General features: G+C 48.9%; 1 protein-coding gene across 2 annotated transcripts in view; it reads left to right on the top strand.

Annotated features, from left to right (window-relative positions):
* Positions 1-479: 479 nt before the first annotated feature.
* The window catches only part of LOC149443204 (adhesion G protein-coupled receptor B1-like), a 42,119-nt gene continuing 16,183 nt past the window's right edge, over positions 480-26,415 (top strand). Inside the window, exons 1-5 of one of the 2 annotated variants that reach the window (XM_089655781.1) lie at positions 480-845; positions 2,991-3,086; positions 5,970-6,035; positions 10,845-10,884; positions 14,005-14,651. In XM_089655781.1, coding sequence (XP_089511907.1) covers positions 726-845; positions 2,991-3,086; positions 5,970-6,035; positions 10,845-10,884; positions 14,005-14,651 — 969 coding nt within the window. In that variant the 5' untranslated portion in view covers positions 480-725. The remainder of the gene's footprint in view (positions 846-2,990; positions 3,087-5,969; positions 6,036-10,844; positions 10,885-14,004; positions 14,652-26,415) is intronic. The other variant, XM_089655780.1, reaches the window with a different exon arrangement.

Genomic DNA, 26,415 nt, shown 5'->3' with positions numbered 1-26,415 from the left:
AGCTGCAGAGGCATTGGCCGGGGATGTACACACGTGGGGGGCCCTGATGCTCTCTTTCACGTTCCGGGCAGGAAAGACACCCACTGTCACTTTCTGCAGGTATAGTGCCCACCAAACCCAACCCATTCAAGTGGCAGCAGTTGAGGAGCTCTAATTCTGGGTCAAGGGGTTCAAACAAAAGACAAGGAGGTGATACACTCTTCAGAGAGCACCCCAAGTGTGAATGAGCCCTAAGTACGCCCCCTGCTATGCCCATTAGCTCACGCAACAAGGATTCAGTAAAGCTGACCATACACATTGCAGTCTGATTGTACGATCTTCTTTTAGTTCTTCCAGCTATGTAGTGCTAGGACCTGGCTGATCAACATGGAACCAATTGTTGAAGTATGGCACATAGTTTGTTACGGTGATGTATCTGAAGGTTGTAGCCATTTCCTGCTCTCTAGTCCCTTTTGATCTTTTTGCCTTCCATTATAATACGTATTTGGCCTTTTCTATACATCAGGTGATAGGTCAGATCTGTCACCCGGAATTTCATTGAGTCATGTGATCCTGTCAGGATTTGGGGTTTTCTAGAGAGGATGATCTGATATTCTGTTGGAATCGGATGTATTTATTGGAGTCGTGTTAGTGATCACCGGGCCTCACGCATCACTTTGTATTCCATTTCCAGGGCGTCACTGTGGAGTTCCTGCGTGGTGCTGCCGCTCCTGGCATTGACATGGATGTCCGCCGTCCTCGCCATCACAGACCGCCGCTCGGCCCTGTTTCAGATACTCTTTGCTGTCTTTGATTCGTTGGAAGGGTTCGTCATCGTTATGGTGCACTGCATCCTGCGGCGAGAGGTAACAGCGTTATTGGATGGGGATCACCATAGATCACATGCAGCGCACTTTAAACTTTTAAAAGATTTCAGTAGATGGAAGATCAATGCAGAAAAAAATGCAGCATGAATTTGCCACATATTACTGGAACCTACCTAATCCGCAAGCTTTGGGCCCATTGTAGTCACATGGTGTGCTATTGCCATAAGCATGTCCTTGTTTTGAAGGGTCCTTATAGTATATATATATATACAGGAAAATGCAGCAAAATGCATGGCAAAACTGGCTGCAAGAGGAACACATGGTACAGTAGATGGGTCATAGGGTCAGGGGAAGGGGGCTACCACATATTCCGATAAGAGGATCACAGGGGTACAGACGGGCCATAGGGTCAGAGGAAGGGGGCTACCACATATTCCTATAAGAGGAACACAGGGGTACACATGGGTCATAGGGTCAGGGGAAGGGGGCTACCACATATTCCTATAAGAGGAACACAGGGGTACAGACGGGCCATAGGGTCAGGGGAAGGGGGCTACCACATATTCCGATAAGAGGAACACAGGGGTACACATGGGTCATAGGGTCAGGGGAAGGGGGCTACCACATATTCCTATAAGAGGAACACAGGGGTACACATGGGTCATAGGGTCAGGGGAAGGGGGCTACCACATATTCCTATAAGAGGAACACAGGGGTACACATAGGTCATAGGGTCAGGGGAAGGGGGCTACCACATATTCCGATAAGAGGAACACAGGGGTACAGACAGGGCATATGATCAGGGGAAGGGGGCTACAACTTATTTCCTTTAGAGGAACACTGGGTACAGATGGGTCATAGGGTCAGAGGAAGAGGGCTACAATTTACTCCCTTAAGAGGAACACAGGGGGTACAGATGGGTCATAGGGTCAGAGGAAGAGGGCTACAATTTACTCCCTTAAGAGGAACACGGGGGGTACAGACGGGGCATAGGGTCAGGGGAAGGAGGCTACAACTTATTGCCTTAAGAGTAACAGGGGATACAAGCAGGCTGTAGGGTCAAGGGAAGGGGGCTACCACACATTTTGATAAGAGGAATACAGGGGGAACATATGGGAGAGGAAAGGAAAGTCAGGAAAATGATGGAAAGAAAGGAAAGGAGGAGAAAGAAGGGAATGAAAGACAGAAGCAAGGAGATAAAGAAGGGAAAGGAAAAGAGGAAAGGGGACGGGAAGGGATGGGAGGAAAAAACAAAAACAAGGAAGAAAAAAAGGGAAGGGAGAATGATGGAAGAGGAAAGGAAAGTCAAGAAGATGATGGAAAGAAAGGAAAGGAAGGGAGGAGGAATGGAAAGAATGAAGAAAGAAGGGAAGGGAATGAAAGAAAGAAGGGAAAGGAAAAGAGAAAAGGGGAGGGGAAGGGACGGGAGGATGAGGGAAGTAAGACTGGAAGAAAACAGAAGGAAGGAAGGAAGGAAAGAGTGGAAAGGAAAAGAGAAGGGTGTGGAATGGAAGGGAGGAAAAATAAAGATAAGAAGGAAAAGGCAGGAAAGATGAAGGAAGAAAAGAAGGAAGAAGAAAGGAAAGACAGGAAGAAGATGGAAAGATAGGAAGGAGAATAAAGGAAGAAAAGAAAGAAGTAATACTGGATGGAAACAGAAGGGAGGAAGAAAGGCAAGAAGATAGGAAGAAGGGAAAGGAGCAGGGAAAAGAAGGGAGGGGAAAAAAAACAAAGAAGGAAGAAGAAGGAAGGACAGGAGAGAAAGGAAGGGGTGATGAAGGAAGGAAGAAGAGCCAAGGAAATGAGGGAAAGGATGGGAGGATGAAGGAATCAAGAGAGGAAGAAGAAAGGAGGGAGTTGGAAGGAAAGAATGAAGGAATGAAGGAAGTGCGACTTTAGGAACATGGAAGGGAGGAAGGAAGTCAAGAAGAAAGAAAGAAGAGCAAGGACAGGAAAAAAGAGGAGAGGATGGATGTTACATAAACAATGAAATAAGTTGGTAAAATAGGTCAGAATGAGAAAAAAAGTAAAAACAAAAATTACAATTCCAGCCTCTATAAATGGCCGTCTAACAGATTTCTCCTTTTCCTGGGGGTGGCTCTCCTGTATTACGATGTGTTGGGGACAATTCTTCCAGAAAAGCCACAAGAATGATGATCTTTGCTGTCTCATGTTCCCCGCTAGGTGCAGGATGCTGTGAAGTGCCGAGTTGTAGATCGCCAAGAAGAAGGCAACGGCGACTCGGGCGGCTCCTTCCAGAATGGACACGCTCAGTTAATGGTACTTATTAGTGGCGTTATTCAGCCATATTGTTTGGTTTTTTTTTGTTTTTATTTTACCAGAAATCTATTTTTAATACATTTGTCTGGTTCTCGATGATTCTGATATTCATCCCAACCCGCATCCTACCCCTCTGTGCCACAGTGGCCCCATTTCTGCCAGTGTATTAAAATAAATGATGTTCACTCAGAGAACATGGACTGCTGTGATTGGTTGTAGGCACGCTGTGCAGCGCTGCACCTTCTGTTGGCGCTACAAATACTAAGAACATTATACAATAGACAATCCATTGTCTTATACACTCACCGGCCACTTGATTAGGTCCACCTTGCTAGTCCCGGGTTGGACTTCTTGTTGCCCTCAGAGCTGCCTTCATTCTTCATGGCAGAGGTTCAACAAGGAGGTGGAAACCTTCCTCAGAGATTTTGCTCCATATTGACATGATAGCATCACGCAGTTGCTGCAGATTTGTTGGCTGCACATCCATGAACTGCTGATACAAGGCAGGATGGATCCAACACACCATGACACCACCACCAGCCTGAACCATTGATACAAGGCAGGATGGATCCAACACACCATGACACCACCACCAGCCTGAACCATTGATACAAGGCAGGATGGATCCACCACACTGTGACACCACCACCAGCCCGAACCATTGATACAAGGCAGGATGGATCCACCACACCATGACACCACCACCACCAGCCTGAACCATTGATACAAGGCAGGATGGATCCAACACACCATGACACCACCACCAGCCTGAACCATTGATACAAGGCAGGATGGATCCCCCACACCATGACACCACCACCAGCCTGAACCATTGATACAAGGCAGGATGGATCCCCCACACCATGACACCACCACCACCAGCCTGAACCATTGATACAAGGCAGGATGGATCCACCACACCATGACATTACCACCAACACCAGCCTGAACCGTTGATACAAGGCAGGATGGATCCACCACACCATGACACCACCAGCCTGAACCATTGATACAAGGCAGGATGGATCCATGCTTTCATGTTGTGTATGCCAAATTCTGACCCTACCATCTGAATGTCGCAGCTGAAATCCAGACTCATCAGACCAGGCAACGTTTTTCCAATCTTCTATCGTCCAATTCTGGTGATCCTGTGCAAATTGCAGCCTCTGTTTCCTGTTCTTAGCTGACAGGAGTGGCACTCGGTGTGGTCTTCTGCTGCTGTAGCCCATCTGCTTCAAGCTTGGACGTGTTGTGCATTCAGAGATGGTATTCTGCATACCTTGGGTGTAACGAGGAGTTATTGGAGTTCTGTTGCCTTTCTATCATCTGGAACCAGTCTGCCCATTCTCCTCTGATCTCTGACACCAACAAGGCATTTTCCTCCACACAACTGCCACTCACTCTTTTTCGGACCATTCTCTGTAAACCCTAGAGATTGTTGTGCAGGAAAATCCCAGGAGATCAGCAGTTTTTTAAATCCTCAGTCCAGCCCATCTGACAACAACAACCATACCACGTTCAAAGTCCCTTAAACCCCCTTTCTTCCCTATTTTGATGCTCAGTTTAAACTTCATCAAGTTGTCTTCTCCAAGTCTAGATGCCTAAATGTATTGAGTTGCTGCCATGTGATTGGCTGATTAGCAATTTGTATTCCCAAGCCATTGAACAGGTGGACCTAATAAAGAGGTCGGTGAGGGTACATCAGCGAAGAAGGTTGGAGACCTCTAGTGGTCAACAATATAGAAACAGCTGAGAGGATTCAGCTTTTTTTTCTGAAGTGGGAGAATGTCAACTCCTTCTGAAAATGCCAACTGCCTGGCTTTCCTGGTGTGTTACTGATCAGGATCCGGAAAGTCACACTGATGTCCCAACTCCTAATCTGGTTTAGGGTCTCAAATATGAATTCATTTGTTTTTAGGATGCGGTCAGATTTCCTTCAAATGTATCACCTTGTCACGCAAAAATTGTCATACAACATATACAGGTGCACCTCGGATTACGAATTTAATGGGGCGTTTCGTATTGCGAAAAATTTGTAAAGCGAAACGCGGTTTCCCATTGGAATGCACTGAAAACCAATTAATCCGTTCCGGAGGTCAGAAAAAAGTTAAAAAAAAAGTATTTTATCTGTTCAAAACTCTTTATAAAGTGCACTTTAAAGGCACGGGGACGGCGCTATAAACCTCCCAGGCGCAATGCATCCTGGGGAAACTTGCTTCGTATTGCGAAAAATTTGTAAACCGAACTGCGGTTTCCCATAGGAATGCATTGAAAACCAATTAATCCGTTCCGGAGGTCAGAAAAAAGTCTTTTATCTGTTCAAAATTCTCTATAAAGTGCACCTTAAAGGCATAAATACTATACAGGGACATGAATAAAAATTAATTCCTAAATGCATTGAAAACCAATTAATCCATTCCGGGGGTCAGAAAAAAGTAAGAAAAAGTCTTTTATGTGTTCAAAACTCTTTATAAAGTTCACTTTAAAATCAAAAAGTGCATTTTATAAAGAGTTTTGAACAGATAAAAGACTTTTTTTTTTTACTTTTTTCTGACCTCCGGAATGGATTAATTGGTTTACAATGCATTTCAAGGCGCAATGCATCCTGGGGAAACTTACTTCGTATCGGGAAAAAAATTAGTAAACCGAGGCGTTATTTTCAATGGATTTTCATTCGTTGACCAAAAATGAAGTTAACCGAGGCGTTCATAAACCGAGGTACCACTGTATGTATATATATATATACACACACACACATGCAGGTTAAACGTGAAATTGGAGTGTCTACACCAGCCAATCACATCCATGCTGCGCGGGTCGCAATACTTGTCCATGACTGTACTTCTATGTGACTTCTGTTTTCTCTTCCTTGCACCCTTCCAGTTGGAGGAAGCCAATAACCCGTACATCTGCACCGCCATGGTGGGGCTGAAAGACAAGAAAGCCGCGGTATGATACAATGTATTCCATCTGAATATTGTACACAGCAAATACTGACACCGGGAATGTTGTCGCACGGCGAGGAGGAGATTTCGCAGAGTAGCGATCCCCCAAAATCAATCTGCCATCGCCTACGGATCGCATGGCCCTCCAATGTGATGAGGGGGAATCAGTTCAGGTTTCCAAGAGTCAAAATTCAAGATGGGACCAACCTGAGGGATAGATAATTCATGGAAGAGAATCCAAAAATGTCCCCATTTCTGACCAATCTGTCCACCCGATTGCACCCGTCATTAACCCCTTCAGCTCTCCTGTATACCTCTTAAGAAGGCAGAAGCAATTTTTGTATTTCTACTTCGGGCCGTTCATCTGAAGATCACTCGGTCATTACTGTATAGAGGACCCACATGGAAGAAAAATACTACAATTTTGCCCATATTCAATATATTTAAAAATATATTTCAATACATATATATATATATACACACTGCATGTTGAAATGCATTTTTTATATATTACAAAATATATGAAAAATATTTTTAAAAATATATATTTTTTAAATATATTCTTCAGATTTTTTTTTAACATATAAAAAAGTAATTTTAACATATACTTGTAAATGCGTTCCAAAAATGTAGATTAAATGTATTTTTAAAGACATACAGTATATTTGAAAATTATTTTTAAAAATATCATTCATATATTTTGTAATAAAAAATGCATTTCAACATACAGTGTGTGTATATGTATATATATATATATATTTTTTTTATAAATATATTGAATATGGCCAAAATTGTAGTATTTCAAATATACATCAATATATTTCAGTAAATATATATATATATATATATATTGAAATGCGTTTTTATTACAAAATATATGAAAAATATTTTTAAAAATACATTTTCAAATATACTGTATGTCTTTAAAAATACATTTAATCTACAATTTTGGAATGCATTTACAAATATATGTAAAAATATATCTTACAATGACTTTTTTATATGTTTAAAAAATCTGAAGAATATATTTAAAATACAAATATATTTAAAATACAAAATAAAATGTTTAGTAATTTCAACATACAGTATATATATATATATATATATATGTGTATATATATGTATGTATTTCAAATATACATCAATATATTTCAGTAAATATATATATATATATATATATATTGAAATGAGTTTTTATTACAAAATATATGAAAAATATTTTTAAAAATACATTTTCAAATATACTGTATGTCTTTAAAAATACATTTAATCTACATTTTTGGAATCCATTTACAAATATATGTAAAAATATATGTTAAAATGACTTTTTTATATGTTCAAAAAATCTGAAGAATATATTTAAAATACAAATATATTTAAAATACAAAATAAAATGTTTAGTAATTTCAACATACAGTATATATATATATATATATATATATATATATGTATATATGTATATATATGTATGTATTTCAAATATACATCAATATATTTCAGTAAATATATATATATATATATATTGAAATGAATTTTTATTACAAAATATATGAAAAATATTTTTAAAAATACATTTTCAAATATACTGTATGTCTTTAAAAATACATTTAATCTACATTTTTGGAATCCATTTACAAATATATGTAAAAATATATGTTAAAATGACTTTTTTATATGTTCAAAAGAATCTGAAGAATATATTTAAAATAATATATATTTTTAAAAATATTTTTCATATATTTTGTAATATATAAAAAACACATTTGAACATACAGTATACAGTTGTGACCAAAATTATTCAACCCCCACTGAAATTGAGTGTTTTGGCCAGTTTGACATTGCTTTTGATCATTCAGTCATCTTGCTTACATTTACATTAAAGAGGCACTTGTAGGTCAGACAAATATAACATAACAGTTATAATGAAATAACCACAAATGTCTTTTCTGTGCTCACAGCATTATCAGTTTTATTCAACCCCCAAGTGACATTCAATCTTAGTACTTAGTACAGCATCCTTTTACAGTTATAACAGCTTTTAAACGTGAAGCATAGCTTGACACAAGTGTCTTGCAGCGATCTACGGGTATCTTCGCCCATTCTTCATGGGCAAAGGCCTCCAGTTCAGTCACATTCTTAGGCTTGCGCACTGCAACTGCTTTCTTTAAGTCCCACCAGAGGTTCTCAATCGGATTTAAGTCTGGTGACTGCGATGGCCACTCCAAAATGTTCCAGCCTTTCCTCTGCAACCATGCTCTAGTGGACTTGGAGGTATGCTTGGGATCATTGTCCTGTTGAAAGGTCCAACGTCTCCCAAGCCTCAGGTGTGTGACGGACTGCATCACGTTTCCATCCAATATCTCCTGGTACTGAAGAGAATTCATGGTACCTTGCACACGCTGAAGCTTCCCTGTACCTGCAGAAGCAAAACAGCCCCAAAGCATGATTGACCCTCCACCATGCTTCACAGTAGGCAAGGTGTTCTTTTCATCATAGGCCTTGTTCTTCCTCCTCCAAACATAGCGTTGATCCATGGGCCCAAACAGTTCTAATTTTGTTTCATCAGTCCACAGAACACTATCCCACAACTTTTGTGGTTTGTCCACATGGCTTTTGGCATACTGCAGTCGACTCTTCTTATTCTTTGGAGACAGCAAGGGGGTACGCCTGGGAGTTCTGGCACGGAGGCCTTCATTACGCAGTGTGCGTCTTATTGTCTGGGCTGAAACTTCTGTACCCACATCTGACAAATCTTTTCTCAGTTCCTCAGCAGTCACACGGGGACTTCTCTCCACTCTACGCTTCAGGTAGCGCACAGCAGTCGAAGTCAGCATCTTCTTTCTGCCACGACCAGGTAGCGTTTCAACAGTGCCCTTTGCCTTGAATTTGCGAATGATGCTTCCTAAGGTGTCTCTTGGTATGTTTAACATCTTTGCAATCTTCTTATAGCCATTGCCCTTCCTGTGAAGAGAAATCACCTCTTCTCTTGTCTTCCTGGACCATTCTCTTGCCTTCACCATGTTTGTAACCACACCAGTAAATGTCTAGAAGGAGCTGAGTATCACAGTCATTTTAAAGCTGCCTAATTGGTGCTTATTATGCTTGATTGCTGCTCGGTGACATCCACAGGTGTTTTCAATACCTGATGGAAAGCACCTGTATGAACCTCTGTTCTTCAGAGTGGTAGTCTTTAAGGGGTTGAATAATTGTGGCAATGAAGAAACCACATAAGAACCATTTACTACTGTATTACATAAACAATTGATGTCATTTTAGTTGCATTTGGGTAGTTACAACGTCCTTGTAGGATTTGATTCTGAATACAATTCCAAATGTACACTATAGTCCCTAAACCCCTTTACAGCATTGGGGGTTGAATAATTTTGGTCACAACTGTATGTGTATATATATATATATATATATATATATATATATATATTTATTTATTTATTTAATATATTGAATATGGACATTATTGTAGTATTTCAACTGTATGTCAATATATTTGGGAAGAATATTTTTTAAAATATATTTAAAATTTTGTGTTGTGCGGCATTGAAAAAAGCAACAAACAAAACAAATGAAAACCCCCAAAAATTGTTGGAAATTTATCGCATGGTAGCTGGTTGTTAAGGAAACGGGCCGCCTCATCTTTAACAAAGGATGACTCATCAGCTGTCTGCGGGTTTCCTGCTGACAGCTGAATGTAAACAAAACATGCCGACAATTAAAAATTCTGAAAAAAAAAACAGCATGGGGCCCCTCGGGTCTGGGGTGGATTTTAAGGAAAACTTCAAAATTTTAAAACATTAAAAAAAAAAAAAAGTCCCTTAGGTCTGGTATTGATTTTGGTGGAACCCCACGCCAAAATAAAAATAAAAAAGTCCCTTAGGTCTGGTATTGATTTTGGGGGAACCCCACGCCAAAATAAAAATAAAAAAGTCCCTTAGGTCTGGTATTGATTTTGGGGGAACCCCACGCCAAAATAAAAATAAAAAAGTCCCTTAGGTCTGGTATTGATTTTGGTGGAACCCCACGCCAAAATAAAAATAAAAAAGTCCCTTAGGTCTGGTATTGATTTTGGTGGAACCCCACGCCAAAATAAAAATAAAAAAGTCCCTTAGGTGTGGTATTGATTTTGGGGGAACCCCACGCCAAAATAAAAATAAAAAAGTCCCTTAGGTCTGGTATTGATTTTGGGGGAACCCCACGCCAAAATAAAAATAAAAAAGTCCCTTAGGTCTGGTATTGATTTTGGGAGGAAACCCACGCCAAAATAAAAATAAAAAAGTCCCTTAGGTCTGGTATTGATTTTGGGGGGAACCCCACGCCAAAATTAAAAAAAAAAATAAAATGGCCCTTTGGATCTGGTATTGATTTTGGGGGAACCCCATGCCAAAATTTAAAAAAGGTCCCTTAGGTCTGGTATTGATTTTGGGGGAACCCCACACCAAAAAAAATAAAAAATAAAAAAGTCCCTTGGGTCTGGTATTGATTTGGGAGGAACCCCATGCCAAAATTAAAAAAAAAATGGCATGGGGTCCCCCCCAAATCTATACCAGATTTAAGGATCTAGTAAGGATTTGATGGGGACCCCACGCTGTTTTTTTTTAATTTGGAATGGGGTTCTCCTTAAAATCAATACCTGACCCAGAGGGCATGGTATGGATTGGGGGGTGGACCCCCAAGCTGCATCTAAAAACATACCGCATGTGACATTTTTTTAATGCATGCAATCATTATGCAAATGAGTCATGTGACCTTTTAGTAAACTGACCCCAAAGTCATTGTAAATCTCTCTTTATCCCCGCAGTCAGAATTTGAGAAAGATGTGGACCTGGCGTGTCGATCAGGTGAGGATTTCATATCTATTTCTGCGCTCGTTCAGTATGTCTGCTCCTGCTCCACAATGGCTGTGCCCTTCAATGCAGACTGTTCATCATCCAGCAGCAAGTCCTATTGAGGGCTTTCCTTTAGATCAGGGACCTCCAAACTTTCTGAGCAAAGGGCCGACGTACTGTGTTTCAGACTTTAGGGGGGCCTGAATGGCCAGTGGGACAAAAATCACATAGTGCTTGTAGTCAGTGGAAGGAGGAATAGTGCCCCATCATTGGTGTCAGTGGGAGGAATAGTGCCCCATCATTGGTGTCAGTGGGAGGAATAGTGCCCCATCATTGGTATCAGTGGGAGGAATGGTGCCCCATCATTGGTGTCAGTGAGAGGAATAGTGTCCCATCATTGGTGTCAGTGGGAGGAATGGTGCCCCATCATTGGTGTCAGTGGGAGGAATGGTGCCCCATCATTGGTGTCAGTGGGAGGAATAGTGTCCCATCATTGGTATCAGTGGAGGAATAGTGCCCCATCATTGGTATCAGTGAAGGAATAGTGCCCCATCATTGGTGTCAGTGGGAGGAATGGTGCCCCATCATTGGTGTCAGTGGGAGGAATAGTGTCCCATCATTGGTGTCAGTGGGAGGAATAGTGCCCCATCATTGGTGTCAGTGGGAGGAATAGTGTCTCATCATTGGTGTCAGTGGGAGGAACAGTGCCCCATCATTGGTGTCAGTCGGAGGAATAGTGCCCCATCATTGGTATCAGTGGGAGGAATAGTGTCACGTCATTGGTGTCAGTGGGAGGAATAGAGCCCCATCATTGGTATCAGTGGGAGGACTAGTGCCCCATCATTGGTGTCAGTGGGAGGAATAGTGTCCCATCATTGGTGTCAGTGGGAGGAATAGTGCCCCATCATTGGTGTCAGTGGGAGGAATAGTGCCCCATCATTGGTGTCAGTGGGAGGAATAGTGTCCCATCATTGGTGTCAGTGGGAGGAATAGTGCCCATCATTGGTATCAGTGGGAGGAATAGTGTCACGTCATTGGTGTCAGTGGGAGGAATAGTGCCCCGTCATTGGTGTCAGTGGGAGGAATAGTGCCCCATCATTGGTGTCAGTGGGAGGAATAGTGCCCCGTCATTGGTGTCAGTGGGAGAATTAGTGCCCCATCATTGGTGTCAGTGGGAGGAATAGTATCACGTCATTAGTGTCAGTGAGAGGAATAGTGCCCCGTCATTGGTGTCAGTGGGAGGAATAGTGCCCCATAATTGGTGTCAGTGGGAGGAATAGTGCCCCATCATTGGTGTCAGTGGGAGGAATAGTGCCCCATCATTGGTGTCAGTGGGAGGAACAGTGCCCCATCATTGGTGTCAGTGGGAGGAATAGTGCCCCATCATTGGTATCAGTGGGAGGAATAGTGCCCCATCATTGGTGTCAGTGGGAGGAACAGTGCCCCATCATTGGTGTCAGTGGGAGGAACAGTGCCCCATCATTGGTATCAGTGGGAGGAACAGTGCCCCATCATTGGTGTCAGTGGGAGGAACAGTGCCCCATCATTGGTGTCAGTGTGAGGAACAGTGCCCCATCATTGGTGTCAGTGGGAGGAACAGTGCCCCATCATTGGTGTCAGTGGGAGGAATAGTGCCCCATCATTGGTATCAGTGGGAGGAATAGTGTCCCATCATTGGTGTCAGTGGGAGGAACAGTGTCCCATCATTGGGGTCAGTAGGAGGAATAGTGTCCCATCATTGGTGTCAGTGGGAGGAATAGTGCCCCATCATTGTTATCAGTGGGAGGAATAGTGCCCCATCATTGGTGTCAGTGGGAGGAATAGTGCCCCATCATTGGTGTCAGTGGGAGGAATGTGCGCCGCGCTCTCCTCCCAGTGACAAAATAAAATGACCCTTAGGTCTGGTATTGATTTTGGGGGAACATCCTTTGACATTTCTGTGGTCACCCTGAGACACCATTCATCCATCGTGATTTCTGTGGTCACCCTGAGACACCATTCATCCATCGTGATTTCTGTGGTCACCCTGAGACACCATTCATCCATTGTCATTTCTGTGGTCACCCTGAGACACCATTCATCCATCGTCATTTCTGTGGTCACCCTGAGACACCATTCATCCATCGTGATTTCTGTGGTCACCCTGAGACACCATTCATCCATTGTCATTTCTGTGGCTGGCACCCCCAAACATTTTTTCATCCATTCATTGACAGTGCCATTTCTGTGGTCACCATCAGACACCCGTACCCGGCCAGTCATGGGAAATATACAGAAGGTTTAAGAACGTTGTATGAACAGTCTGTCTTGCAAGGTCAGCTGGTTTGTTGAATTGTCTTGGCCTCTCCATGTCATACTGTACACGCTAAGCATACTAATCTGAATGTACATGTTCATGGGACATCCAAGTGACAGCTAAATCCCCTAACAAACCTGCACGTCTACCACCCTTCTGTGGTCAATGGTACAGGTGTCACAGGGACAGGAGCTGAAGACACAGAAAGCAACAAAAACTTGACAGACAATACGACTGCCCACTGTATTGAAAACTAGAAAAAAAAAGTAGTTTTGGCTGGAGTTAGGCTTTAAAGAATCTTGTTTGAGGAACATGGCCGTGTTGCTCAGCATCGAGCAAGTTCTTGCAGAAACAGTCAGTGGGCACCAGCTACTTCATTTTATCCAACAAACCGACCACCTTGAAGGCCAAGCTGAAGGAGGGCAGCAAATCCAGCGTGAACATTAGGCTTTGAAGAGTCTTGGTTGGGGGACATGGCCATGTTGCTCAGCATTGAGCAAGTTTTTGAATGAACAGGAGCAGTGAATGGACACTAGCTACGCCATTGTACCGAGCAGCATGGCCACCTCAAGGACCAAGCCAAAGGAGGACAGAAAATACAGCATAAATATTCAGATTTAAAGAGTCCCGGATGAGGAACATGGCCATGTTGCTCACCTTCAAACAAGATTCCCCAAATTGCAATTTCTGGAGAGAGGACTCTCATGTCTACCCAATCTTTGCATTTTAAATGTTTTCTTCTATACATACGCAACGTGTCTTGTCTATATATGCACAATGTACATTTTTGTGTACAAATCACTAATTCTTCAAAATTTGTTCTCTTTCTTCCCCAGCCCTCAGCAAGGACATCTCAACATGTAGAACATCTACCATTACGGGGACTTTAAAACGCCCATCACTGCAAGATGAAGAGAAGATGAAGAACCACCAAAAGGGATCAAACTTTAACAGTCTTCCAGCCAACGTCTCCAAAATGCATCTTCAAGGCTCTCCGCATTATCTTGGAAGCATTAATCTCAACGAGTACAATAACCATACGCTCACCTTAAAAAAAGACAAAAACCAGCCCCCAAAGCCCATGTACATGTGCGAAGGGGACATCTTTAAAAAGTTAGACTCTGAGCTCACCAGAGCGCAGGAGCAGTCAATGGACACCAGCTACGTAATTTTACCCAGCAACACGGCCACCTTGAGGGCCAAGCCAAAGGAGGACAGCAAATACAGCATGAACATTGACCAGATGCCCCAAACCCGGCTCATTCATCTCAACATGGGCGATCCCAGCTACATGGTGAAGAGTCCACCCAGGGAACGCATGGGCATGAAATGTCCTGAGCAGGGCTCTCCAATGCAGAAGCAACAGCTGCACCCCAGCGAGTCTCAGATCCCAATGGGGCTATGCGAAAAAGCAGAATTGGGGACAACAGGTATTGTCCCGAAGAGCGAAACCATCTCCACGCTATCGATGAGCTCTTTAGAGGTGAGAACTATTTCTGATGCGTCTCCTTGGATTAGGAATATTGTGGGCAGTTCCCACCCATGTATTGTGAATATATAATATATATACGAGTTGTCTGACCCACCGAGATATTACTTCTTTCTGCCTTTTGGAACAGCTAAGGATGAGGGACGTGTTTCCAGCAAAGATGATTTTGCAGCGAAAATTACCAAATAGAATTATATTTATTTATTTTTTAATTTAGAGGTTTGTTGTTTTTTTGTTTTTTTTGGGGGGGGGTCATTTGGGGTATTTTTGTGTCCGTAATATTTTTCTTGTTTTGTGTGCTTCATCATTATTTTGTACTATTGCTTACATTTTTTTTTTTTTGCTTTTCTTCACTGTATTTTTTTTTTTATTTGTTTTTTGTTTTTTTACAAACGATGAGTCTAATGAGAGGCTGTTTTTTGTCACAAGAACAAACAGAAAGTATCTTTTGTAACGCCGATTTATTTATTTCAGGTACTTATATAGTGCCGTCAATTTTCGCAGCGCTTTACATATATATTGTACATTCACATCAGGCCCCGCCCCCGAGGAGCGTACAGTCTAAGGTCCCTAACTCACATTCATACATACACATACCAGGGCCAATTTAGACAGGAGCCATCTAACCTCCCAGCATGTCTTTGGAGTGTGGGAGGAAACTGGAGTACCCGGAGGAAACCCACGCAGGCACAGGGAGAACATGCAAACTCCAGGCAGGTGGTGCCGTGGTTGGGATTTGAACTAATTACTGGAACCGATCCTCCGTACAGCTCTCTCTGCAGTAATTGAAAGCTGGCTTCTTCTCCATTGCTGCCCAGGAGCCCCTGTGTGCCCCCCACCCCCGCAGTGCTGCCGGCTTCCCTCCTCTCCTTCCCACCGACAGATGCTGCAGAGGGAGCCATACAGGGGATCGATCCCAGTAATTACCCCCCCCCCCACACTGCACCCATCACCCTGCCTGTGCACCTATCACCCTCCCTGTGCACCATGCATTTCCATTGCTGCCCAGGCCCCCCTGTGTGTCCCCCACAGTGCTGCCGGCTTCCCTCCTCTCCTTCCTACCGGCAGCTGCTGCAGAGAGAGCCATACAGGGGATCCGTTCCAGTAATTACCCCCCCTCACTGCACCCATCACCCTCCCCGTGCACCATACGTTTACATTGCTGCCCAGGCCCCCCCTTTGTGCCCTCCACCCCCACAGTGCTGCCGGCTTCCCTCCTCTTCCCACCGGCAGCTGCTGCAGAGAGAGCCATACAGGGGATCGGTTCCAGTAATTACCCCCCCCCTCACTGCACCCATCACCCTCCCTGTGCACCATGCATTTCCATTGCTGCCCAGGCCCCCCTGTGTGCCCCCCACCCCCACAGTGCTGCTGGCTTCCCTCCTCTCCTTCCCTCCGGAAGCTGCAAGCACACAATAGGACTCTTCAAGATGGCGAGTGGGGGAACAGCCAATTAAATAGGTCACATTTACCAGCCCCTTCCTGAATGAATGAACACAATGAGTGATCAGTACTGATCACTAGCCTTGTTCATTCTTAACTGAAGCATAGTAAACTGTGTGTGTGTGGGGGGGGGGGCTGTCAGGTTGGCAGTACGGGGCCCCTTGGTTTCTAACAGCAGCCCTGGTTGTACTACAATCCCGGCGATGTCCCTGCCCTGCTTCGGATACCTTCGTTTGAGTCACTCTGCCGCAGTGGTAGATGGGACGTATTATCTTCATTCACCGATCCCCGTGAATGAATGAAGGAGATGTGTGGACAGAATGATGTTTTCTTTTTTGGGGTGGGTTGGGGGGGGGGGGTACATGCATCTGTGCTTTATGTTCCATCCTAAATATGGGGGTAACAGGAAACACGGTCCGGAATGTGAACTGTGCCTTTGATTGCACCTTTAACATCGACTTCAAAACTTTTCATCCATATTTCCTGATTTTTGGTGAGGTTTCAAAAAAACGATCCGAATGTCTTGTCTGGGTGGGGGCAATTCAGTGTGATTCCTGCCACCTCCATTGGCCTGAAAACCTTGTTCCATTGTTCCGATAGGTGCAGATCTCCCTAGTATGACCTCCACATTCCAGGGTAAGGCCCCGCCCCGAGTTATAGGCCCCGCCCAATTACCAGAGCCCCTGTCTAATGAGAGTGCTGTCATTGGCCGCTGAGGGGTTCTCACTGGTAATAAGGAACCCAACAATCTCTGTTCATGGTGAAGGTTCTGGGAGTTTGTTTGGAAGTGAAGAGGAAAGTAGAGAGAAGTTAGGATGTTTGGCGATTCAGTAGACATGGAAGATATTCCAAGGATCAGGAACCTCGAGGCTTTTATACTCCAGTCCAGGACAATTGCGGTGTAGGATCTCCTAAAAATCAACGTTTGACATATTATACACTTCTGAACCCGGCCCCTCTCCACCCTGCAGATGACCGTCTGTACGACAGTATCCTTCCCCTGTCCTGTCCTGCCCCGACCTGGCCACCACTGCGTACAACGACTCGCTGTCAGGTGCCCTCGACTCCTTAGCACCCCAAACCACACGTAGCATCAGACCCGACCGCTCCAACCCAGGCAGAACGACCACACTACACATCAGACCCCGACCGCTCCAACCCTGGCAGAACGACCACACGTAGCATCAGACCCGACCGCTCCAACCCAGGCAGAATGACCACACTACACATCAGACCCCGACCGCTCCAACCCTGGCAGAACGACCACACTACACATCAGACCCCGACCGCTCCAACCCTGGCAGAACGACCACACTACACATCAGACCCCGACCGCTCCAACCCTGGCAGAACGACCACACTACACATCAGACCCGACCGCTCCAACCCTGACAGAACGACCACACTACACATCAGACCCGACCGCTCCAACCCTGGCAGAACGACCACACTACACATCAGACCCCGACCGCTCCAACCCTGACAGAACGACCACACTACACATCAGACCCCGACCGCTCCAACCCTGGCAGAACGACCACACTACACATCAGACCCCGACTGCTCCAACCCTGGCAGAACGACCACACTACACATCAGACCCCGACCGCTCCAACCCAGGCAGAATGACCACACTACACATCAGACCCCGACCGCTCCAACCCTGGCAGAACGACCACACTACATATCAGACCCGACCGCTCCAACCCTGGCAGAACGACCACACTACACATCAGACCCGACCGCTCCAACCCTGACAGAACGACCACACTACACATCAGACCCGACCGCTCCAACCCTGACAGAATGACCACACTACACATCAGACCCCGACCGCTCCAACCCTGGCAGAACGACCACACTACACATCAGACCCCGACCGCTCCAACCCTGGCAGAACGACCACACTACACATCAGACCCGACCGCTCCAACCCTGACAGAACGACCACACTACACATCAGACCCCGACCGCTCCAACCCTGGCAGAACGACCACACTACACATCAGACCCCGACCGCTCCAACCCTGGCAGAACGACCACACAACACATCAGACCCGACCGCTCCAACCCTGGCAGAACGACCACACTACACATCAGACCCGACCGCTCCAACCCTGGCAGAACGACCACACAACACATCAGACCCCGACCGCTCCAACCCTGACAGAACGACCACACTACACATCAGACCCTGACCGCTCCAACCCTGGCAGAACGACCACACAACACATCAGACCCGACCGCTCCAACCCTGGCAGAACGACCACACTACACATCAGACCCGACCGCTCCAACCCTGGCAGAATGACCACACAACACATCAGACCCGACCGCTCCAACCCTGGCAGAACGACCACACTACACATCAGACCCCGACCGCTCCAACCCTGGCAGAATGACCACACTACACATCAGACCCAACCGCTTCAACCCTGGCAGAACGACCACACTACACATCAGACCCGACCGCTCCAACCCTGGCAGAACGACCACACTACACATCAGACCCCGACCGCTCCAACCCTGGCAGAACGACCACACTACACATCAGACCCCGACCGCTTCAACCCTGGCAGAACGACCACACTACACATCAGACCCGACCGCTTCAACCCTGGCAGAATGACCACACTACACATCAGACCCCCACCGCTCCAACCCTGGCAGAACGACCACACTACACATCAGACCCGACCGCTCCAACCCTGGCAGAACGACCACACAACACATCAGACCGCGACCGCTCCAACCCTGGCAGAACGACCACACTACACATCAGACCCGACCGCTCCAACCCTGACAGAACGACCACACTACACATCAGACCCCGACCGCTCCAACCCTGACAGAACGACCACACTACACATCAGACCCCGACCGCTCCAACCCTGACAGAACGACCACACTACACATCAGACCCCGACCGCTCCAACCCTGGCAGAACGACCACACTACACATCAGACCCGACCGCTCCAACCCTGGCAGAACGACCACACTACACATCAGACCCCGACCGCTCCAACCCTGGCAGAACGACCACACTACACATCAGACCCGACCGCTTCAACCCTGGCAGAATGACCACACTACACATCAGACCCCCACCGCTCCAACCCTGGCAGAACGACCACACTACACATCAGACCCGACCGCTCCAACCCTGACAGAACGACCACACTACACATCAGACCCCGAACGCTCCAACCCTGGCAGAACGACCACACTACACATCAGACCCCGACCGCTCCAACCCTGGCAGAACGACCACACAACACATCAGACCCGACCGCTCCAACCCTGGCAGAACGACCACACTACACATCAGACCCCGACCGCTCCAACCCTGGCAGAACGACCACACTACACATCAGACCCGACCGCTTCAACCCTGGCAGAACGACCACACTACACATCAGACACCGACCGCTTCAACCCTGGCAGAACGACCACACAACACATCAGACCCGACCGCTCCAACCCTGACAGAATGACCACACTACACATCAGACCCCGACCGCTCCAACCCTGGCAGAACGACCACACTACACATCAGACCCCGACCGCTCCAACCCTGGCAGAACGACCACACTACACATCAGACCCCGACCGCTCCAACCCTGGCAGAACGACCACACAACACATCAGACCCGACCGCTCCAACCCTGGCAGAACGACCACACTACACATCAGACCCCGACCGCTCCAACCCTGACAGAACGACCACACAACACATCAGACCCGACCGCTCCAACCCTGACAGAACGACCACACAACACATCAGACCCCGACCGCTTCAACCCTGGCAGAATGACCACACTACACATCAGACCCCGACCGCTCCAACCCTGGCAGAACGACCACACTACACATCAGACCCCGACCGCTCCAACCCTGGCAGAACGACCACACTACACATCAGACCCCGACCGCTCCAACCCTGGCAGAACGACCACACTACACATCAAACCCGACCGCTCCAACCCTGACAGAACGACCACACTACACATCAAACCCGACCGCTCCAACCCTGGCAGAACGACCACACGTAGCATCAGACCCGACCGCTCCAACCCTGGCAGAACGACCACACTACACATCAGACCCCGACCGCTCCAACCCTGGCAGAACAACCACACTACACATCAGACCCGACCGCTCCAACCCTGGCAGAATGACCACACAACACATCAGACCCGACCGCTCCAACCCTGGCAGAACGACCACACTACACATCAGACCCGACTGCTCCAACCCTGACAGAACGACCACACTAAACATCAGACCCGACCGCTCCAACCCTGGCAGAACGACCACACTACACATCAGACCCCGACCGCTCCAACCCTGACAGAACGACCACACAACACATCAGACCCCGACCGCTTCAACCCTGGCAGAACGACCACACTACACATCAGACCCCGACCGCTTCAACCCTGGCAGAATGACCACACTACACATCAGACCCCGACCGCTTCAACCCTGGCAGAATGACCACACTACACATCAGACCCCGACCGCTCCAACCCTGGCAGAACGACCACACAACACATCAGACCCGACCGCTTCAACCCTGGCAGAACGACCACACGTCACACCAGACCCGACCGCTTCAACCCTGACAGAACGACCACACTACACATCAGACCCCGACCGCTCCAACCCTGGCAGAACGACCACACTACACATCAGACCCCGACCGCTTCAACCCTGACAGAACGACCACACTACACATCAGACCCCGACCGCTCCATCCCTGGCAGAACGACCACACAACACATCAGACCCCGACCGCTCCAACCCTGGCAGAACGACCACACCTACACATCAGACCCCGACCGCTCCAACCCTGACAGAACGACCACACTACACATCAGACCCCGACCGCTCCAACCCTGACAGAACGACCACACTACACATCAGACCCCGACCGCTCCAACCCTGGCAGAATGACCACACTACACATCAGACCCGACCGCTCCAACCCTGGCAGAACGACCACACGTCCACACCAGACCCCGACCGCTTCAACCCTGGCAGAACGACCACACGTCACATCAGACCCGACCACTCCAACCCCTGGCAGAACGACCACACTACACATCAGACCCCGACCGCTCCAACCCTGGCAGAACGACCACACAACACATCAGACCCCGACCGCTCCAACCCTGGCAGAACGACCACACTACACATCAGACCCCCGACCGCTCCAACCCTGGCAGAACGACCCACACTACACATCAAGCCCCCGACCGCTCCAACCCTGGCAGAACGACCACACTACACATCAGACCCCGACCGCTCCAACCCTGGCAGAACGACCACACTACACATCAGACCCCGACCGCTCCAACCCTGGCAGAACGACCACACTACACATCAGACCCCGACCGCTCCAACCTGACAGAACGACCACACTACACATTCAAACCCCGACCGCTCAACCCTGGCAGAACGACCACACTACACATCAGACCCGACCGCTCCAACCCTGGCAGAACGACCACACTACACATCAGACCCGACCGCTCCAACCCTGACAGAACGACCACACTACACTCAGACCCGACCGCTCCAACCCTTGCAGAACAACCACACTACACATCAGACCCCGACCGCTTCAACCCTGGCAGAACGACCACACTACACATCAGACCCCGACCGCTCCAACCCTGGCAGAACGACCACACTACACATCAGACCCCGACCGCTCCAACCCTGGCAGAACGACCACACACAACACATCAGACCCGACCGCTCCAACCCTGGCAGAACGACCACACTACACATCAGACCCCGACCGCTCCAACCCTGGCAGAACGACCACACTACAACATCAGACCCCGACCGCTCCAACCCTGGCAGAACGACCACAACTACACATCAGACCCGACCGCTCCAACCCTGGCAGAACGACCACACTACACATCAGACCCGACCGCTCCACCCTGGCAGAACAACCACACTACACATCAGACCCCGAACGCTCCAACCCTGGCAGAACGACCACACTACACATCAGACCCCGACCGCTCCAACCCTGGCAGAACGACCACACAACACATCAGACCCGACCGCTCCCAACCCTGGCAGAACGACCACACTACACATCAGACCCCGACCGCTCCAACCCTGGCAGAACGACCACACTACACATCAGACCCGACCGCTTCAACCCTGGCAGAACGACCACACTACACATCAGACACGACCGCTTCAACCCTGGCAGAACGACCACACAAACACATCAGACCCGACCGCTCCAACCCTGACAGAATGACCACACTACACATCAGACCCCGACCGCTCCAACCCTGGCAGAACGACCACACTACACATCAGACCCCGACCGCTCCAACCCTGGCAGAACGACCACACTACACATCAGACCCCGACCGCTCCAACCCTGGCAGAACGACCACACAACACATCAGACCCGACCGCTCCAACCCTGGCAGAACGACCACACTACACATCAGACCCCGACCGCTCCAACCCTGACAGAACGACCACACAACACATCAGACCCGACCGCTCCAACCCTGACAGAACGACCACACAACACATCAGACCCCGACCGCTTCAACCCTGGCAGAATGAACCACACTACACATCAGACCCCGACCGCTCCAACCCTGGCAGAACGACCACACTACACATCAGACCCCGACCGCTCCAACCCTGGCAGAACGACCACACTACACATCAGACCCCGACCGCTCCAACCCTGGCAGAACGACCACACTACACATCAAACCCGACCGCTCCAACCCTGACAGAACGACCACACTACACATCAAACCCGACCGCTCCAACCCTGGCAGAACGACCACACGTAGCATCAGACCCGACCGCTCCAACCCTGGCAGAACGACCACACTACACATCAGACCCCGACCGCTCCAACCCTGGCAGAACAACCACACTACACATCAGACCCGACCGCTCCAACCCTGGCAGAATGACCACACAACACATCAGACCCGACCGCTCCAACCCTGGCAGAACGACCACACTACACATCAGACCCGACTGCTCCAACCCTGACAGAACGACCACACTAAACATCAGACCCGACCGCTCCAACCCTGGCAGAACGACCACACTACACATCAGACCCCGACCGCTCCAACCCTGACAGAACGACCACACAACACATCAGACCCCGACCGCTTCAACCCTGGCAGAACGACCACACTACACATCAGACCCCGACCGCTTCAACCCTGGCAGAATGACCACACTACACATCAGACCCCGACCGCTTCAACCCTGGCAGAATGACCACACTACACATCAGACCCCGACCGCTCCAACCCTGGCAGAACGACCACACAACACATCAGACCCGACCGCTTCAACCCTGGCAGAACGACCACACGTCACACCAGACCCGACCGCTTCAACCCTGACAGAACGACCACACTACACATCAGACCCCGACCGCTCCAACCCTGGCAGAACGACCACACTACACATCAGACCCCGACCGCTTCAACCCTGACAGAACGACCACACTACACATCAGACCCCGACCGCTCCATCCCTGGCAGAACGACCACACAACACATCAGACCCCGACCGCTCCAACCCTGGCAGAACGACCACACTACACATCAGACCCCGACCGCTCCAACCCTGACAGAACGACCACACTACACATCAGACCCCGACCGCTCCAACCCTGACAGAACGACCACACTACACATCAGACCCCGACCGCTCCAACCCTGGCAGAATGACCACACTACACATCAGACCCGACCGCTCCAACCCTGGCAGAACGACCACACGTCACACCAGACCCCGACCGCTTCAACCCTGGCAGAACGACCACACGTCACATCAGACCCGACCACTCCAACCCTGGCAGAACGACCACACTACACATCAGACCCCGACCGCTCCAACCCTGGCAGAACGACCACACAACACATCAGACCCCGACCGCTCCAACCCTGGCAGAACGACCACACTACACATCAGACCCCGACCGCTCCAACCCTGGCAGAACGACCACACTACACATCAGACCCCGACCGCTCCAACCCTGGCAGAACGACCACACTACACATCAGACCCCGACCGCTCCAACCCTGGCAGAACGACCACACTACACATCAGACCCCGACCGCTCCAACCCTGGCAGAACGACCACACTACACATCAGACCCCGACCGCTCCAACCCTGACAGAACGACCACACTACACATCAAACCCGACCGCTCCAACCCTGGCAGAACGACCACACTACACATCAGACCCGACCGCTCCAACCCTGGCAGAACGACCACACTACACATCAGACCCGACCGCTCCAACCCTGACAGAACGACCACACTACACATCAGACCCGACCGCTCCAACCCTTGCAGAACAACCACACTACACATCAGACCCCGACCGCTTCAACCCTGGCAGAACGACCACACTACACATCAGACCCCGACCGCTCCAACCCTGGCAGAACGACCACACTACACATCAGACCCCGACCGCTCCAACCCTGGCAGAACGACCACACAACACATCAGACCCGACCGCTCCAACCCTGGCAGAACGACCACACTACACATCAGACCCCGACCGCTCCAACCCTGGCAGAACGACCACACTACACATCAGACCCCGACCGCTCCAACCCTGGCAGAACGACCACACTACACATCAGACCCGACCGCTCCAACCCTGGCAGAACGACCACACTACACATCAGACCCGACCGCTCCAACCCTGGCAGAACAACCACACTACACATCAGACCCCGACCGCTCCAACCCTGGCAGAATGACCACACTACACATCAGACCCCGACCGCTCCAACCCTGGCAGAACGACCACACAACACATCAGACCCCGACCGCTCCAACCCTGGCAGAATGACCACACTACACATCAGACCCGACCGCTCCAACCCTGACAGAACGACCACACGTCACACCAGACCCCGACCGCTCCAACCCTGGCAGAACGACCACACAACACATCAGACCCCGACCGCTCCAACCCTGGCAGAACGACCACACAACACATCAGACCCGACCGCTCCAACCCTGGCAGAACGACCACACTACACATCAGACCCGACCGCTCCAACCCTGACAGAACGACCACACTACACATCAGACCCCGACCGCTCCAACCCTGGCAGAACGACCACACTACACATCAGACCCCGACCGCTCCAACCCTGACAGAACGACCACACAACACATCAGACCCGACCGCTCCAACCCTGGCAGAACGACCACACTACACATCAGATCCCGACCGCTCCAACCCTGGCAGAACGACCACACTACACATCAGACCCTGACCGCTTCAACCCTGGCAGAACGACCACACAACACATCAGACCCCGACCGCTCCAACCCTGGCAGAACGACCACACAACACATCAGACCCGACCGCTCCAACCCTGGCAGAACGACCACACTACACATCAGACCCGACCGCTCCAACCCTGGCAGAACGACCACACTACACATCAGACCCGACCGCTCCAACCCTGGCAGAACGACCACACTACACATCAGACCCCGACCGCTTCAACCCTGACAGAACGACCACACTACACATCAGACCCCGACCGCTCCAACCCTGACAGAACGACCACACTACACATCAGACCCGACCGCTCCAACCCTGGCAGAACGACCACACTACACATCAGACCCGACCGCTCCAACCCTGGCAGAACGACCACACTACACATCAGACCCCGACCGCTTCAACCCTGGCAGAACGACCACACTACACATCAGACCCCGACCGCTTCAACCCTGGCAGAACGACCACACTAAACATCTTAAACGACGCAGTCATGCGCTGGAGCGATTATGGCGCAAACCAGGTCCCCTCGAGCGTTCTCCCTTTACAAATCCGCCTCCCTCACCTACTCCTCCTCCCTCCACACTGCCAAACAAGTATACTTTCTGACCCTCATCAACACCCTCTCCTCCAATCCTCACCGGCTCTTCTCCACTTTCAACTCCCTACTCTCTCCCCCCCCCCCACCTCCATCCAGTACCTCACTCACCGCCCACGAGATTGCCAATCACTTTCAAAACAAGATCAACGCAATCCGTAAGGACATCGCCAATGCCCAATCTACCTCCTCACCTAGCCTCCCCCCCACTATAACCCCATCAACTCTCCCCTCCTCTGACCTCGCAACCACCCTGCCCCCCACCACACCTAACGTCCCGCACACTATAACCTCCCCAACACTCCGTTCCTTCAGCCTTGCCACCAATGAGGAGGTCACTAAGGTCTTCTCAGAAGCCCACCTCACCACTTTCCCCCTTG

This window comes from Staurois parvus, unplaced genomic scaffold, assembly GCF_062004578.1.
Source record: "Staurois parvus isolate SC_StPar_1 unplaced genomic scaffold, SC_StPar_1.0 ptg000869l, whole genome shotgun sequence".
Taxonomy (NCBI): Eukaryota; Metazoa; Chordata; class Amphibia; order Anura; family Ranidae; genus Staurois; species Staurois parvus.
The sequence above is the reverse complement of the archived record's forward strand: the minus strand, read 5'-3'. Positions and strand labels throughout refer to the sequence as shown.